This window comes from Microtus pennsylvanicus, chromosome 5, assembly GCF_037038515.1.
Source record: "Microtus pennsylvanicus isolate mMicPen1 chromosome 5, mMicPen1.hap1, whole genome shotgun sequence".
Taxonomy (NCBI): Eukaryota; Metazoa; Chordata; class Mammalia; order Rodentia; family Cricetidae; genus Microtus; species Microtus pennsylvanicus.
Window position 1 is genome coordinate 27,009,139 of NC_134583.1, and position 14,307 is coordinate 27,023,445.

The 14,307-nt window shown below is 40.7% G+C and overlaps 1 protein-coding gene across 13 annotated transcripts in view; it reads right to left on the reverse strand.

Annotated features, from left to right (window-relative positions):
- The window catches only part of Eya1 (EYA transcriptional coactivator and phosphatase 1), a 143,777-nt gene that overhangs the window by 72,169 nt on the left and 57,301 nt on the right, over positions 1–14,307 (reverse strand). For all 13 annotated transcript variants that reach the window (XM_075971402.1, XM_075971403.1, XM_075971406.1 and 10 more), the window contains 2 exons: positions 13,751–13,833; positions 13,174–13,360 (listed from right to left, as the gene is read on the reverse strand). In XM_075971402.1, the coding sequence (XP_075827517.1) occupies positions 13,174–13,360; positions 13,751–13,833 (270 nt within the window). The remainder of the gene's footprint in view (positions 1–13,173; positions 13,361–13,750; positions 13,834–14,307) is intronic.

A 14,307-nucleotide genomic window follows, 5' to 3' on the forward strand; every position in this document is an offset into this window, starting at 1 on the left:
GCTTTCCCACTGAGAGAAATCCTCATCTGTTTTTTTTAAAATGGTGGTTAGTGTCACCTTTGTGCTGACAATGGACCACAGTGCCTGGCACTGCCCAGTTCACTGCGTCTCCTCTATCCTCCTACTTAGCATTCTGACTCAAGGGAACAACTAACTCATGATTTGGCACTAGGGGCTTTTACATATTGCTGATGGGTTTCCCTTCTCGCTCTGCAGTTTAGTCCATGTCTCCATCTGTACTCACCTGTGAAGATGACTTCTCCCAAATGTTTCTCCTGCAAAACCCATTTTAATGAACCCTCCACCTCCCTATCCTCACCCCTATTACTCTATAAAGAACCCTCCACCTCCCTATCGTCACCCCTACTTCTCTATAATGAACCCTCCACCTCCCTATCGTCACCCCTACTCCTCTCCCCCTCCACCCGGCCTTCCACGCACTTTTGGAATCCACACATGCAGTCTTCCTTCTGGACCTTAGTCCATGTTATTCCCTTTCCCCAGAACACTCTTCTACAGATCCTGAGGTGGCTCCTCCTTCTCTAGCTTGACTGAAGTCACCTTGCCAGGAGTCTTCCCAGATAGGTTGCCTGCCCTGAATCTACACTCCTTACCCACCTGCTCATCTTTCCAGGCCCTTATAACAACAGCTCATTGTAAACTCCTGCTTCCTGTGCCAAAATAAGCTCCTGAGAGCCTCTACTCTATTTTGTATACTGCCAAGTCTCTCATGTCCAGAATTATGCCTGGAAATGGTTCAGATCCAAAAACACATTATTTTAACAACCTGGTAGGGAAACACTCTATAGTTCACACAGAATACACCTGATCATTGATAACCCCCCCCCACACACACACACACATTCACAAGATCTATTTAACCCTTTTCTTGAGAAGTATGTCCCAGGTAAACATTACTTGGTGTATCTTCATTCTATTTGAGGAGGATCTGACAGGAGACATCAAACACATTAGGTTCATTCCACCCTCTTGCTTCAGCAGACTCCAACAGTACAGTGCTAGATGAAAACCTTAAGGTTGTGCTGGACTCGGGACCAGAAGAGTTGAGGGAACAGGACTCTCTCTGGCCTTCAGGATTACTTCCACTCCAGACTGGCCAGGGGTAAATTAGCATCCTCATAGATTCCGGTTAGGAAAAGGTAAAGGTGCCAGCTAGTGTGAACCACAGCCAGGACACAAACCCAGGGCAGAACACGAACAACTGATTAGTTCAAGTTCTTTTATAGTGCACAACATAGCCTACAAAATAGATCTCAGTCTATATAAATTCCAGAGCAGGCTTGCTCACTTGTAATTCATATTAGTCGGATGTTGTCCATTCCTCGGCTCCCTCAACAGCCAAATGGAGACCGCACTCTTGTGTGGGTGTCAGCTAGTTGATGCAGAGAAGAAAGCATTCTGCTCAAGCACGTTAGTGTTGCCGTCATGCTAACCAATCAAAGCCATCAATTTGGGCTCAGCTATGCTGTTTATAATGATGGTTTTATGTGATCTCTTAGTTCAAACTACTTTCACCCTATAACAAAACTCAAATACCAGCAAGTGCTGATGACCCAAATGCCCTGTCCTGGAGCCCACTTATAAATGCTCTGTTGTGCTACTCTGAAACCTCCATCCCCTCTCTACCTTTTGTCTCTCCCATTCAAACATCATTCAAAGCTGAGGACAAGCTTCATCTCCTCTCTTGTTTTCCCTCCAAATACTCAAGATCTCTGTTCGGGGGCTCTTTACAACCATGCCTCTCTCTAGAGCTGCATTCTAACATTTCAACTTCTTTTGGGTTCATCAGATACATGGCTGTCTTCTGCATTGATAAAATGTTTTCTAAGGTCAGGGAATGACCCCTTAGGTTCATCATCTCCACAACACCCAACTGAATATTCAAAGTAAAGAGAGCTTTACCTCATGAGATCTTACAGCACAACTTCTTTATATGTATGTATACACACACACACACACACACACACACACACACATATTCTTCATATATGTGTGTGTGTCCTTTTTATTTGGTGAGGAGGATATTAGGGGTTAAACTTAAGAGCTCACATATGCAAGGCTAGTGTTCTGTCTCTGAGCTGCACTCTCAGCCCCCTTGAAGTACATCTTCAAATCCTTCAATTTCTCCATAGAGGAAACGGTGCTTTCTATGTTCTCTATGGCTAGGGAACAGAACAATACAATGTAATAGCACAATTAGATATATTTCAAGGGAAATACAGCCTTTTATTAGCAGTTATCAATCTCAGAAGCTGAATCCAGGGAGATGGTTATATAAACAACCTATGGAATGGGTGCTGTAGGGAAAACCCTAAAGGAGGCTGGGGAAGAACGCAGCTCATGTGCATCCTGCAGTCCTCACAGCGAACTGAGGGAGGAGGGGTAGTGTGGGGTAACACATAAAACAAATACATATCGGAAATCCTTCAGTTTTTACTATTTTGCCATAGACAATACACGTTTAAAAATAAAGTATTTGAATTAAGGATGTTTGGGGCTCTGACTGGAAGGTGAAAAGATGGAAGAGCATCTGTTCTTGGGAAGTTCCAACTAAATGATGCTATGGTTCGAATACTGAGTGTCTTCTGAGTCCCTTTTGCTGAAGAATTGGTCCCTAGAGTAGCACTACTGGGAAGTAGTGAAAACTATATCACTTTCTCTTACTTTGCAGTGCCGGGGAACAACTCCACGGCCTAATGCATGTTAGGCAAATGCTCTTCACTGGGCCACATCTGCAGCATCGCTGAAACTGTCCAGGGATGGGTCACCTGAACTTGCCCTCAAAGAAGACTATGGGACTGCACCCCTATTCTCCTTCCTTTACTTCCTGAGAGGGTGTTTCTCCCTGCCATACATCCCACCCATGATGTGCCACCTCTGCAAAGTCCCAAAGCAATGAAGCCAACACATCAAAGACAACAATGACTGAAACTGTGGGCCCAAATCAATCTTTCTCTTCATACTCTGATTTCCCCCCCTCAGGTAGCCTGTTACCATGACAACAAGCTGACTAACATAAAAATATGCTCAAAGTGGTCTGCGTGCATATTATCCAAAGAGGCTTCATCCTCCGGTCCCCCAGTGGTAACTTGGTACTCAAATCCAGTACCAATTCCAGAGAAGACAGTGACTGTTGAGTAAAACATTTACAGGCTTTCATTTTATTTTCAGAATGATTTACACCCTGCTTTTCCAAGAAAGGCCAAGAACACCCTACCTACTAAATAAATCTAAGCTCACGCGTGTGTTTTCACATGAATGCATCTGTGTAAGAGAGTCCGAGGTCAAGCTAGGGCTTTAGTCGCCAAAGCTTTCCACCTGGAAAGAACCTCAGGCATCTCCCTGTTCCCACACCCTGGAGCTAGCACCTGAGGGCCTGGATTGCTCGCTCATCACCCTGCTCCTCCCCCTCCTTCCCCGGAGCCAATGCCTGGGTGCTGGGATTGCATACATTCATCACCACACTCAGCTTCTTACTTGTCTTCTGGAAGATCCTCATATTTGGATGCCAAGCTCTTTACTGACAGCACTATCTTCACTCCATGCCCCCCTTTCAGGAAAGGATAACAAGGGATATGGCGCATACAACTTTCTGTACCCCAGGGTTTGTGATCAATACTGGACAGGGACACATGAGAGGCCAGAGGACAACTTGAAGGAGTTAGTTTTCTCTTTCCACAATGTGGGTCTTAGGTATTGAACTCAGTTTGGCAGCAGGTACCTTTATCCACTGAGTTGTCTCACTGGCTCTAACTACTTTCAATGTAGTTATTGGTTTCTGGGTTGCATAAGACATTAAAGTTAGCCATGTTGAGAGAGAAATTATAGTCTCTTAGGAAAGTCACAAGGTACTGCCAGGAAGGGGCCCAGGAAGAAGGCCAGAGGTCTAAGAGAGCCTATGATATTCCTTAAAAGGCACTCGGGATTTACCTATGCCAGTGTTCCCAGGAAAATATATACATGGAGCCCTCACCCTTTCTTCCTCTTTTATCAGATCCTGGCAAATAGGAAGGAAGAAATAAGCAAGTAAAAAAAAAAGAAAAGAAAAAAAGAAAGAAATGACTTCAATAAAGCCTTGATTCCATTGAATTCTTTTCGGTTTTTGCATTCTCAGTGAATATTACCTTATCAAAAAACATAAGCCTTGGAACTGGAGAGCTGGATCAGTGGCAAGAGTGTTTACTGTCTAAGCATAAGGACCTGATTTCAGATCCTAGCATCCTTATAAGAAGCTTGGCACTCATGGCTGCGGGAGGGGAGGACATGAGGACCAGTGGGCAGGAGTCTAGCCCCAGGTTGATTGTGGCAGGCGCTGTTCAAGGGAACAAAACGGATGGTACAGAACACTCAATGTCTTCCTCTAGTCTCCCCACATGTACTCATGCATACTTTCCCACTACACCCCACATGCATGCGTGCGCTGCCACCCCCACACAAAATGAGAAGATACAAGACTTAGGCAACCTTGATAAGATGGGTTGTTAGAAGCAGCTTCTTCACATAGGATCTTGTCTGAAATCACTAAAGGCATGTCAACTTCTTGACTGGTATTACATAGTACACCAGCACTCCTGGATCAACCAATGCTGGCTGAATGAATTGCGGAGGACTGATTTGACTTCTCTGTGTTCTGTGGCCATGATGCCTTCTTCACACAGGCACTAGCTGAGGGCTTCTAGGTAAATGAATGTCCCGTCACACCCCAGTGACCAAAGAGCATCATCTTCTCTGTAGCATGTTCATTACTTACTACCTAATGCTCAGTGGACAAGTTCTAAATGCCCATCCTCCTCACACCACTTAGATGCTGACTCAAGTCTCCACTGTCACTCTATGTGTAGGAAACAGGGAAGTACCATTTTGTGGGTCCCCTTAACACAACCGCAGAGTACAATGCGCAGTAATAATGAACTTCAAGCAAGGGGAGCCTACTGGTGCCCTGAGTTCAGAATCTCTTTTTCTTCTCACATCTTTAGTCTCAGCATGGATCATGGTGTCTCTCACACACGCATTTACAAATCCCCATGGAATATATGAATGAAAGGGAATACCTGGGGATCTAGCACATGCCAGATACTCTGATAGTCAGACCATTTCAACTGTGTAGTCACCTTTCATCACAAATAAAAACATCCAAGTTGAGAACTTTAATTCAAAAGATTAAAAATGTTTTAAATATCTAAGATATTTTAACTTTTAACATGATCCTCAAAGGGAAAATACCACCTATAATCTCATGTGATGGATTTCAGGCATAGCAAAGCATTATTTAAAACCACTTGCAGACTCTATATACAAAGAATATAATAAACCAATTTAGACATGTTCTACCGCCATGATTTCTCATTATGCAATTGCAGCTCTTTTAACATTATGAAAAGTCAATCTATAATACTCCTGGCTTCTATAATTTCAGGTAAGGGATGCTTAAACTACACTAGTCTTAACTCAAAGAGATCTACTGCTCATGACTTGTCAAGAGGAAATGGCAGAATCAGAATTCAAACCCAAGGACAGCTAGACCAACTCCAAGTCCCGGTCTACCATCTCAGTTTCTCTACATTGAGCTCCAAGGGAGAGTGGTGCCCAAGAGGCATTCAGAGATATTCCATGGTTGAGGTGTTGGGTAGGTAGAAAGAGTGGTACTCAGGTAGTTACAGTCAGGAAAGCAAGGGATACTATAATCATTCTCAGGAGCATCAACATGCCAGAGGGAGAGAAGGAAACCTGAAAAGTAGAAAGATCTCTATCATAAGACCTCACAACCAGTGTCCCTAACTTGTTCTACATTGGGATTTTTCAAGAAGAAGGTTGAGCTGTGTGGGAAAGGTCATGTCATGTCACTCTGTTTCCTGAGGCAGCCACCTGAGCAGGAGACTCCACTGAGGACAGGCTGAAACGCTTGGAAATTTTATTCTTTCTAGATTCTGTTTCTGTATTCAACAAGGTGATGGATGACCTTCGACAAAGGCGTTTATAAAGGCAGTCCCGAGTTTATAGCTAATAGCTGCCCATCTACTTCATGTGAAATACGTGGGTTCATAGATGACAAGAGGGTGGCTGATTTACAATATAACTGTATTCTAGATAGTTTTCAATCTGTCTAAAACTCAGAATCTTTTTTTTTCAAATGAAACAATGGCAGATATGATTTCCAGATCAATCTATGATCACAAAATCAACCAGGTGAAGAACTACACACACAATATAAGAGAGTAGAAAATTGTGCCCTTGAATAGCAGCAGCGGTATGAACTGAGAAGCAGGAACATTTCTATAAAGGTCCTAAAGAAACTTGACTTTAATTTTAGAAGAAGATACTTGAGAAAGTTTCAGAGGACATCATTAAAAATGTTAGAAAATGATTTAGGATGCTAAGATTTCCACTTTCATCCTTAAACGAATAGCTTCCATTTTACTTGATACAATTCTATGCTATACCTGCATTCAGTGCTTATCTGACCTGGAGAATTTTAAAAAGTGAAAATGCAGTCGGGTAAGTCAGAAAATGGGCCTCTTGGGGATGGAGGGAAAGGGAAGAAAATGACAGAGGGACGACAAATTGTTCCCCAAGCAAAACATGGCGGGTAGCATACGAAGTAGGGAGTGGGACACACGTGAGAGCGTGGAAGAAGCCTCCAGTGATCTGTACACTACTCTTAGAAGTCTGAGATTCTAAAATAACAGAAACTTAAAGCCTGCCTTATTCTGTGGGGGTCGGTTCTCGTTCAAACCTCTACCATCTATTTAACAGATGTCTCTGCTGAGTGCCATGATGATGGAAGAAACTGTAACATAGCTGCAACCTCTTAGGGCTCTTCATGTACATTTTCACTTTTCTGTCCATATGAGCGCTCAGGCCCAGCTGCTCTCCGCAGCAGCACACTTTCCTGCTTAGGAGCCCACGCTTGAAGCCAAGGGTCTAGAGCTGGTGGATGCACTGACGTTGACTTCATCTTAGCTTTCTCATCTGTGAAATGTGGCTACGTGTCCACAATGTCCTATTTCTGGGTAGCTGGGTGATAATTAATTAAGTTAATGTGTTCAGGGAAAAAGAAAGAAATTGAATGTGGAAGAGAGGTAGCTAAAGACCATCCTTATTAGTTGAGAGCAACCTAGGGCCTGGTCACAGATGATAAGGGGAGACTCACTCTTCTCTGTGAACATTGTTGTTCCTTTCTTATTTTGTACTATGTTAATGCATCATTACTGCTCAGTAATAAAAAATACTCACCAAAATGAGCTTACAAGTTTAGATATCAACCTACCAATCATACCTTTAACACTTAATCCAAAACTCACTTACTGGGATGAGGGTTAATTTGACAGTAGAACATTTGCTTAGCATGGGAGAAGTCCTTGGTTTGACTGTGAGCCCTTCAAAAACCAAACAAACAAATCCACTCTCAAACTCTCTGATTCTAGTTCAATGAAGCAGAAGGATGTTGGACACTAATAGCCATATGTCCTCTGACCAACCAACCCCACTATACATGGATGCATGTTGGTCCAACAGGATGCTTAGCATTTTATGATATTCCAAATAAAGAATCCATTGTGAAGGAAGCTAAATAATGAGTGTTTTGGGTGGTTAACTTAATTAGATTAATAACATGTGTATGATTTGATTTTGATTACTGATGTATAAGACATATATTCTACATAAACATGCTGAAGACTCCAGTGTCCTAAAGTGGCTCAGTAAGCTGTCCTGACACTTGGTGAACTCATCAAAAACCTTAGGCAAATCAAAGGGAGTCATGGAATGAATAATTTCTCTAAGTCTGAATCTGCACTTCTTACACTGCATACCAAATATAAGTGGTCGCTGGCCACCTCCCGTCCACATTTAATTAGAAAATTAGGGACATTTTTCCAAATGATAAAATTCATTTGTATTGTATTTTAACATCATAAAACATAAAATGGACTTTACTTCTATATAGTTTATAGTCCCGTTTGGGTACCACTGCATGTCCTCCAAGGAAACAGAAAGGAAGAAAACAAATGCCATCAAGACACACAAATCCAACAGCCCTGAACAAACATCTGTTTTCCCTTCTCACATCTTAATAGCCTGGCTATTTTAGATACAAACATTTGTTTTGCTGACAAATGTTTCCAAAAAAGTTAGTGGAGATTATTTCACTGAAATGGTTTATTCTTAAGCTGAACAAATTGCAGACTTCTTCGACGTCTACAGGCATCTGTGAAAATGAGCAAATATGGCCTGCAGATTTCCCAACCATTCAGGGCATGGCCGGCATGCAGGGAGCAGGGTGCATGCTATAGACCACGGCCAGCATGCAGGGAGCAGGCTGTATGCTATTGCAAACCTTAGCATCATTTCTGCAGTGAGCAATCCCAGGCATGTGCAGTCCTAGATACCAGACATGCATCTCCTGCGTTTATGGGGAGACGTCTAGCAGTTTAGCTTTCCATCCTGTCCCACCGAGTTCCTGCAAGAGCATAGAGTTCTGGGTTTTGCACAGAATCTGTCCCATTTTTCAAGTCCTTTGCTCTACTTTCTTGTGCCTTGGCAGGGATCAAAGAGGCAGAGGGAACAAATGGTTTCCCATGAATATTGAATTCCCTCTTACACTGATTTTTCCTCTGTCACTTGAAATTCAATATTGGCAAGGCTCCTGCACATCACCTTAGCTACCAAGTCGTCTGCATGCGGTCAGTGAGCCCTAAAGGGAGAGTTCAACCCATTCTTTTCGAAAAAAATTTACATGTCTATGGCATTCATAGGAAAATTCTCTCCTAATAAATAAACAACTGGCTTTTATTTCCCATCAGCTGCAAGGGTGTTTTCCACCAGACACCCTTTTCTGTCGCTCTGATTTGCTTTATAGCAGTAAAAAAGAAAAGAAAAATTACAAGACTCGTAAGCAAAGATTTCTTTCCTAAGAATTCAGCCACAACCTTCTTAGCTTCCTGATGTTTACTGGACATTAAACAGCTATGTGCCTTTAGGATCCATTGTACTAAAACTGACCCTCTAACACCTTCTGACTCCTGGTCAACCCATTCCAAACAGTAGGCAAACCTGTAAGAAGTGGACAAAATAGAACGGACCTCATGGGCTTGGTGTGTAATAACAAACTTAAAACTCTAAACTCCTGAATTACATTTGAGTATATTTGATTATGCATTATTATGAAAATGATAGTTGCCATAATTAGTAGGAAATGTTCTGAGAGATTTGGGACAAGAAGTACATTTTCAAAGCAAATTACTTAACAAGAAATAGTAGCTGTTCGAGTGAACATCCATATTGAGCTTGTGTGCATGACTCATGAGGTAAAATATATATTATATATTATAAATTGTATTATATTTAATATACATTAAAGAATGACTTAGTTTCTTCTTTGAGAAAAGACGGTTTATTTTAAAAGTTCCTTTATAATAATACTTTCAAGACACTAAATTCTTTGCACATCCTTTTAAAAACACACATTTGGTTATATTAATTTGAGGGTTTAGTACAAGATTATACAATTTATACCCCAGAGCCTAAAAGATGGTATGTTAATTTGCCTATTAGCAAAAGATGAAACACACCAAAAATTTCCTTTCCCATCTTTCTACATTTTAAACACTGAAGAAAAAAAAATGAGTTACTAAAACAGTCTTTTAAGGAAGAAATTGAAAGCAAGTGCAGTTCATCATTTTACAGCTAATAAAAACTATGATTTGGTCTCATACTGCTTGCATCTGGGATCTCCCAGGAAACTACACAGCTGATTTTGCTCCATTTTTTTAATAGACAGTGGAATTATAATTTTTATGAATACTCTCCTTTATAGGAGCACCATTCTTTCTCAAATGCTAGAGATCCATTTAATTGATAAAAGAGGAATAATCTAGCAATTGTAGCTGGTGAAAATTATATACCATCAAAGTTCCCAGATTTTCCTTCCCTATAAATTCACTGAAAGAAAGGGTTTCAATGGCAATGAAAATTATGTAAACATATTTGGAGTAAATTAACAAAAAAAAAAGACCTGTGACATTTTGTGGTGCACCCAAAACCAGTACTTCCATGGAACCTTAACAGTGAAAGAAGACCTGAGATCAGTCACCCGATCACCCATCAAATCAAAAGTACATTAAAAAAATGAGGAAGTAACGAAATTAAAATAAAGTCTGTAAAATTAAAAAAATTAAGGGAAGAAAAAAAAAAAAACAAAGAGCCTCTCTTTCCTAAAATAAGGACAGTTAACAATTCGGAGACATAACCTGGCTAATCCTGATGAAAATGGAAGATGTGCAGATTTCTAATACCACAAATGGAAGAAAATCATCACTAGATATTTAAAACTGTTAAAGTAACAATAAAATTATCATGATCCAGAAACACTTATGTCTATGGTTACCGCCCTTGAGGCTGAGGCAAGGGTCAAGAGTTTGGAGTCAGCCAGAGCTACATGTCTCAAAAAAACAAATAAACAAAAGAAAACCCATTTTTAATGAACAATATTATGCTCATAGATTAGGTAGACTAGGTGTTATGGATCAATTCCTTGAGAGAAACAACCTGCTGAAACTCCCGTGAAGGAGATAACTTAAACAGATCTACTTATCTGAATTAATTACAGATCCAAAGAGAAAGCACTAGAGCCAGGTAAGTTCACTAGTATATTTTATCAAATATTTAATGAACAAACTATTTGAATTCTCTGTAGTCACCTAGAAAACACACACAAAGGGAATGCTTCCCAGTTTAGGCGATAAAGCTAGCATTATGCTAATAGTAAAACCAGATGCAGACATCACAGGATATGAACACTATAGACAAGGATCTCTCGCGAATATACATGTGAAGATTCTCAAGAAAGTATCATCAACTGAGTTAGAGAACATATATGAAGAATTATACAATATGACCAAGTGGGAATATCATAGGTATGCAAGGTTGGTTCAACTTTGGAAAATAACTGTAATCCATCAAATCAGTCTGTTAAAGAAGAAAAGTTACAAACATTTCAACAGGTGTGGAAAGAGCGCTTGACCAAACCCAATAGCCCCACTCATGACAAAGTAGGAGCAAAGGGAAGGCTCTGCTCCTGCTGAAGGCCATCTAAAGACACTGTCAGGGCCCACATTCCATTGGACACCCTCATGGACAGGAGTGCACGAACAGCACAGACTGGAGCTGCTGGGTTATTTTTAAAAAGAACAAAGAAGACACGTAGTTGGTGCAGGGAAAGGTGGAAGTAACTATGGTTGGAGTTGTGGGAGGAGTAAGCTGGGGTTATATATTAAATATTAAAGAATTAATACAGATACATTTTTGAATGATACAATTAATCTCCCACCCAATGAGTGAGAAACTAGATGCTTTCTTCCTACAATAAGAACAGGAAAAAGTCAACTCCTTTCCCACCCCTGTTCAACACACCACTGGAAAGCCCAGCTAATAAAGAGCAAACCCAGAACTACCTAGGTCATGGTGGAAGAAAGAAACCCTTTGTTCACAGATGACAACTGTCCCCCTAGTCAATGCTGAAGAATGACCTTCTTCCCTAAAGAGGGGAAAGAGAAACTTCTGAAATAAATGATCATAACAGGGTTAAGACATGAAAAGTCATAGAAATTACACTATCACTCTCTTGTACACCATCATTTAGATCAGCAGGGGAATGGTAGAGGGAAAAGGGGAGAAGAGAGACAAGACATTTACAAGAACAGCATGAAGAAAGTACAACATCCAGATGAAAGAAACCCAATATATTCTAGGCCCATGGATAGAAAAACTCAGTATTGTCAGGATACTAGTTTGTACCAAGCTGATCTAGAAATTGAACATAATTCCAAGTGAAATGCTCCACCAGGGGTTCTCAACCTGTGGGTTGCCTAAAACCATCAGAAAATGTAGATATTAACATCATGATTCATAACAGTAGTAAGGTTACAGTTATAGAGTAGCAACAGAAATAATATTATGGTTGGGGGGGGTCATTACAACATGAGAAACTTCACTTTAGTTTTCTAGGATTCCAGGATTCCAGAATATTGCCTTTAACCCAATGGACTACATAATTCAGAAAAAAACACACCTGAAATGAAATGATTTTGATAAAAGTATACATTTCTTAATTCAATACTTAAAAACCTACCAGATATTTCATAAATCATACCAATTCTTTCAGTTAATATTTATGAATTTTTACCATTAAAGTTTCTTTTTTCCCCTCTAAGAAGAAAGGCAAGTCACTGTCCCAAAATGAAGGGATTCTGTAGACAAGAGGAAAAAAACTCTTACTTTGTGAAAACAACAGGTGGGCTCATAAGCCATGAGATGAAGGGCTCCAGTTTTTAAACTTAAGATAATGGGGTGAGAGGTTTCAGAGATGCAGGAAGATTAATTGAGGAAAGTAAGCATACAATGCTGGATGGTTACTTGTCCCCAGAAGAGCAAACCAGTGGAGGGAAAGAAAGAAAAAAGACAATGGAGCTAAGATCCCCAGCTGGAAAAGCACTGTTGGCAAGGCCTTGGGCAGAAGTATAACAAATGTCCACACCATTCACACTGCTGTACAAGCCACAGCATGTCATGGGAGGAGAAGGATGGGCTGGGATATGCTCACACCAGAGACACTGGTACACAATCCACAGTGTGTCATGGGAAGGGAAAGATGGGCCCGGCTTCTTGGTCTGCATAACTCCCCTTTGGGATTTTTTGAAATTTTTCAGTTTTTCAAACTTTTAGCAATGTACTGCTATCATGAAAATCACTATGTAATTATAAAAAACATTAAATTCTAAATATTGAAATCTATTTGGATATTCCACGTGTAGTATTAAATTAGTCTCATATCTAGTTATCAATAATAGTAAGTAGTTATTTCTAAGTATATTCCTAAAGGCTATGTTCTATGTATACTATACAATGAAAATTGAGAATATTGTCCAATAAATCAATAAAACCTCCCATGTGTTTGAGAAGTTCACATACCTTATATTAACATTTTCAAACAAATAAGCAATAATAAATGTGGTGTCACAATTGTGTAGTCCAAGGTAGTTAAGTATTTATGAAAATCTGCCAAAAGGGTACAACCCACTGCATGAGTTGACCGACCTCAGAAAAACGCAGGTAAGCCTAAGAATCGAGCCAGGACTAAGTAAAACACGTGGTTACCTGCCGTGGGGTCCGTGACGGCCTGACTCGTGATGCCAGAAGGTGGTTCTTGGAGTTGGTAAGTGGCGTTGGTCGACGGTGTCGTTGGGCTGGCGTTACTGCTGGTCATGTAGTGCGCTGGATACGGGGAGCTGTTATAATACTGGGCATACTGACCCTGGCCAAAGCCGGGATAAGACGGATAGTCCTACCAAATCAAAGCACAGGGGAGTGGAGGGTCAAGGCACCGCTGCTCATTTCCCACACTGCACATTCAAATCGTAAATGCTGTGTTTATACGTCTTTCGTGACGTCATATAAGCACATACATATTCACTCATGAGCTCAGACTTGCAAGCAAACTTTAGGCAAGGACGTAGAAATCCTTCAGAACTTCCATTCTATGCCACAGCACGAACAAAATGAAACCCATCTGCAAACCATAAGACTCACCATAAACGACGGCTACAGAGATTGCAGAAAGGAAATGATTGAAAAGCATAAGAAAGCGCTCACGGTTTAACACAAACAACTCTTCCTTTATGTAAAATTGTGCATTTTGAAATGTTTCAGAAGTTGAATTCCCTAATTAAATTACCTGCTGTGAACTGTTAAATCCAGAGGAATTGGTGAGCGAATTATTTCCTGCATATAATCCTGATGACGTGGTAAAACTGCTACCTGGAACAGAGCAGAAAGACAGCTTGCTCAGTGACGTGCTCAGTGACGTAGGAGAACGTCATTCCCATAAGGGAGGGGTGGAGCCGGCTCCTTCTGCACTGGGATCCACGGTCATGAATAACGTTTTATTCGACCATTTTAGGGGATGGAGAAAGGGCCCAGTGGTAAAGAATTTGCTGCTCTTCCCGAGTACCCAAATTCAGTTAACAGCAGCTGTAGGGGATCCAATGTCTCCTCTGAAAGTGGCGCATGCGCACACACAGGTTGCACTCACCTTTAAAATTGAATATTAAATATTCCAAAAATGGTTGACCATTTCAATTATACCATATTATAGTAAAGAAGTTTAAATTTCAGAGTGCATGTGTAATTCAGAAAAAACTAAGATCAAAGGTATGCATTTGTGTGGAAATACCAGCCAACGAGTTTTCCATTTTAGTCTACAAAACACACTGTTTTTCATGTCTTTTCATG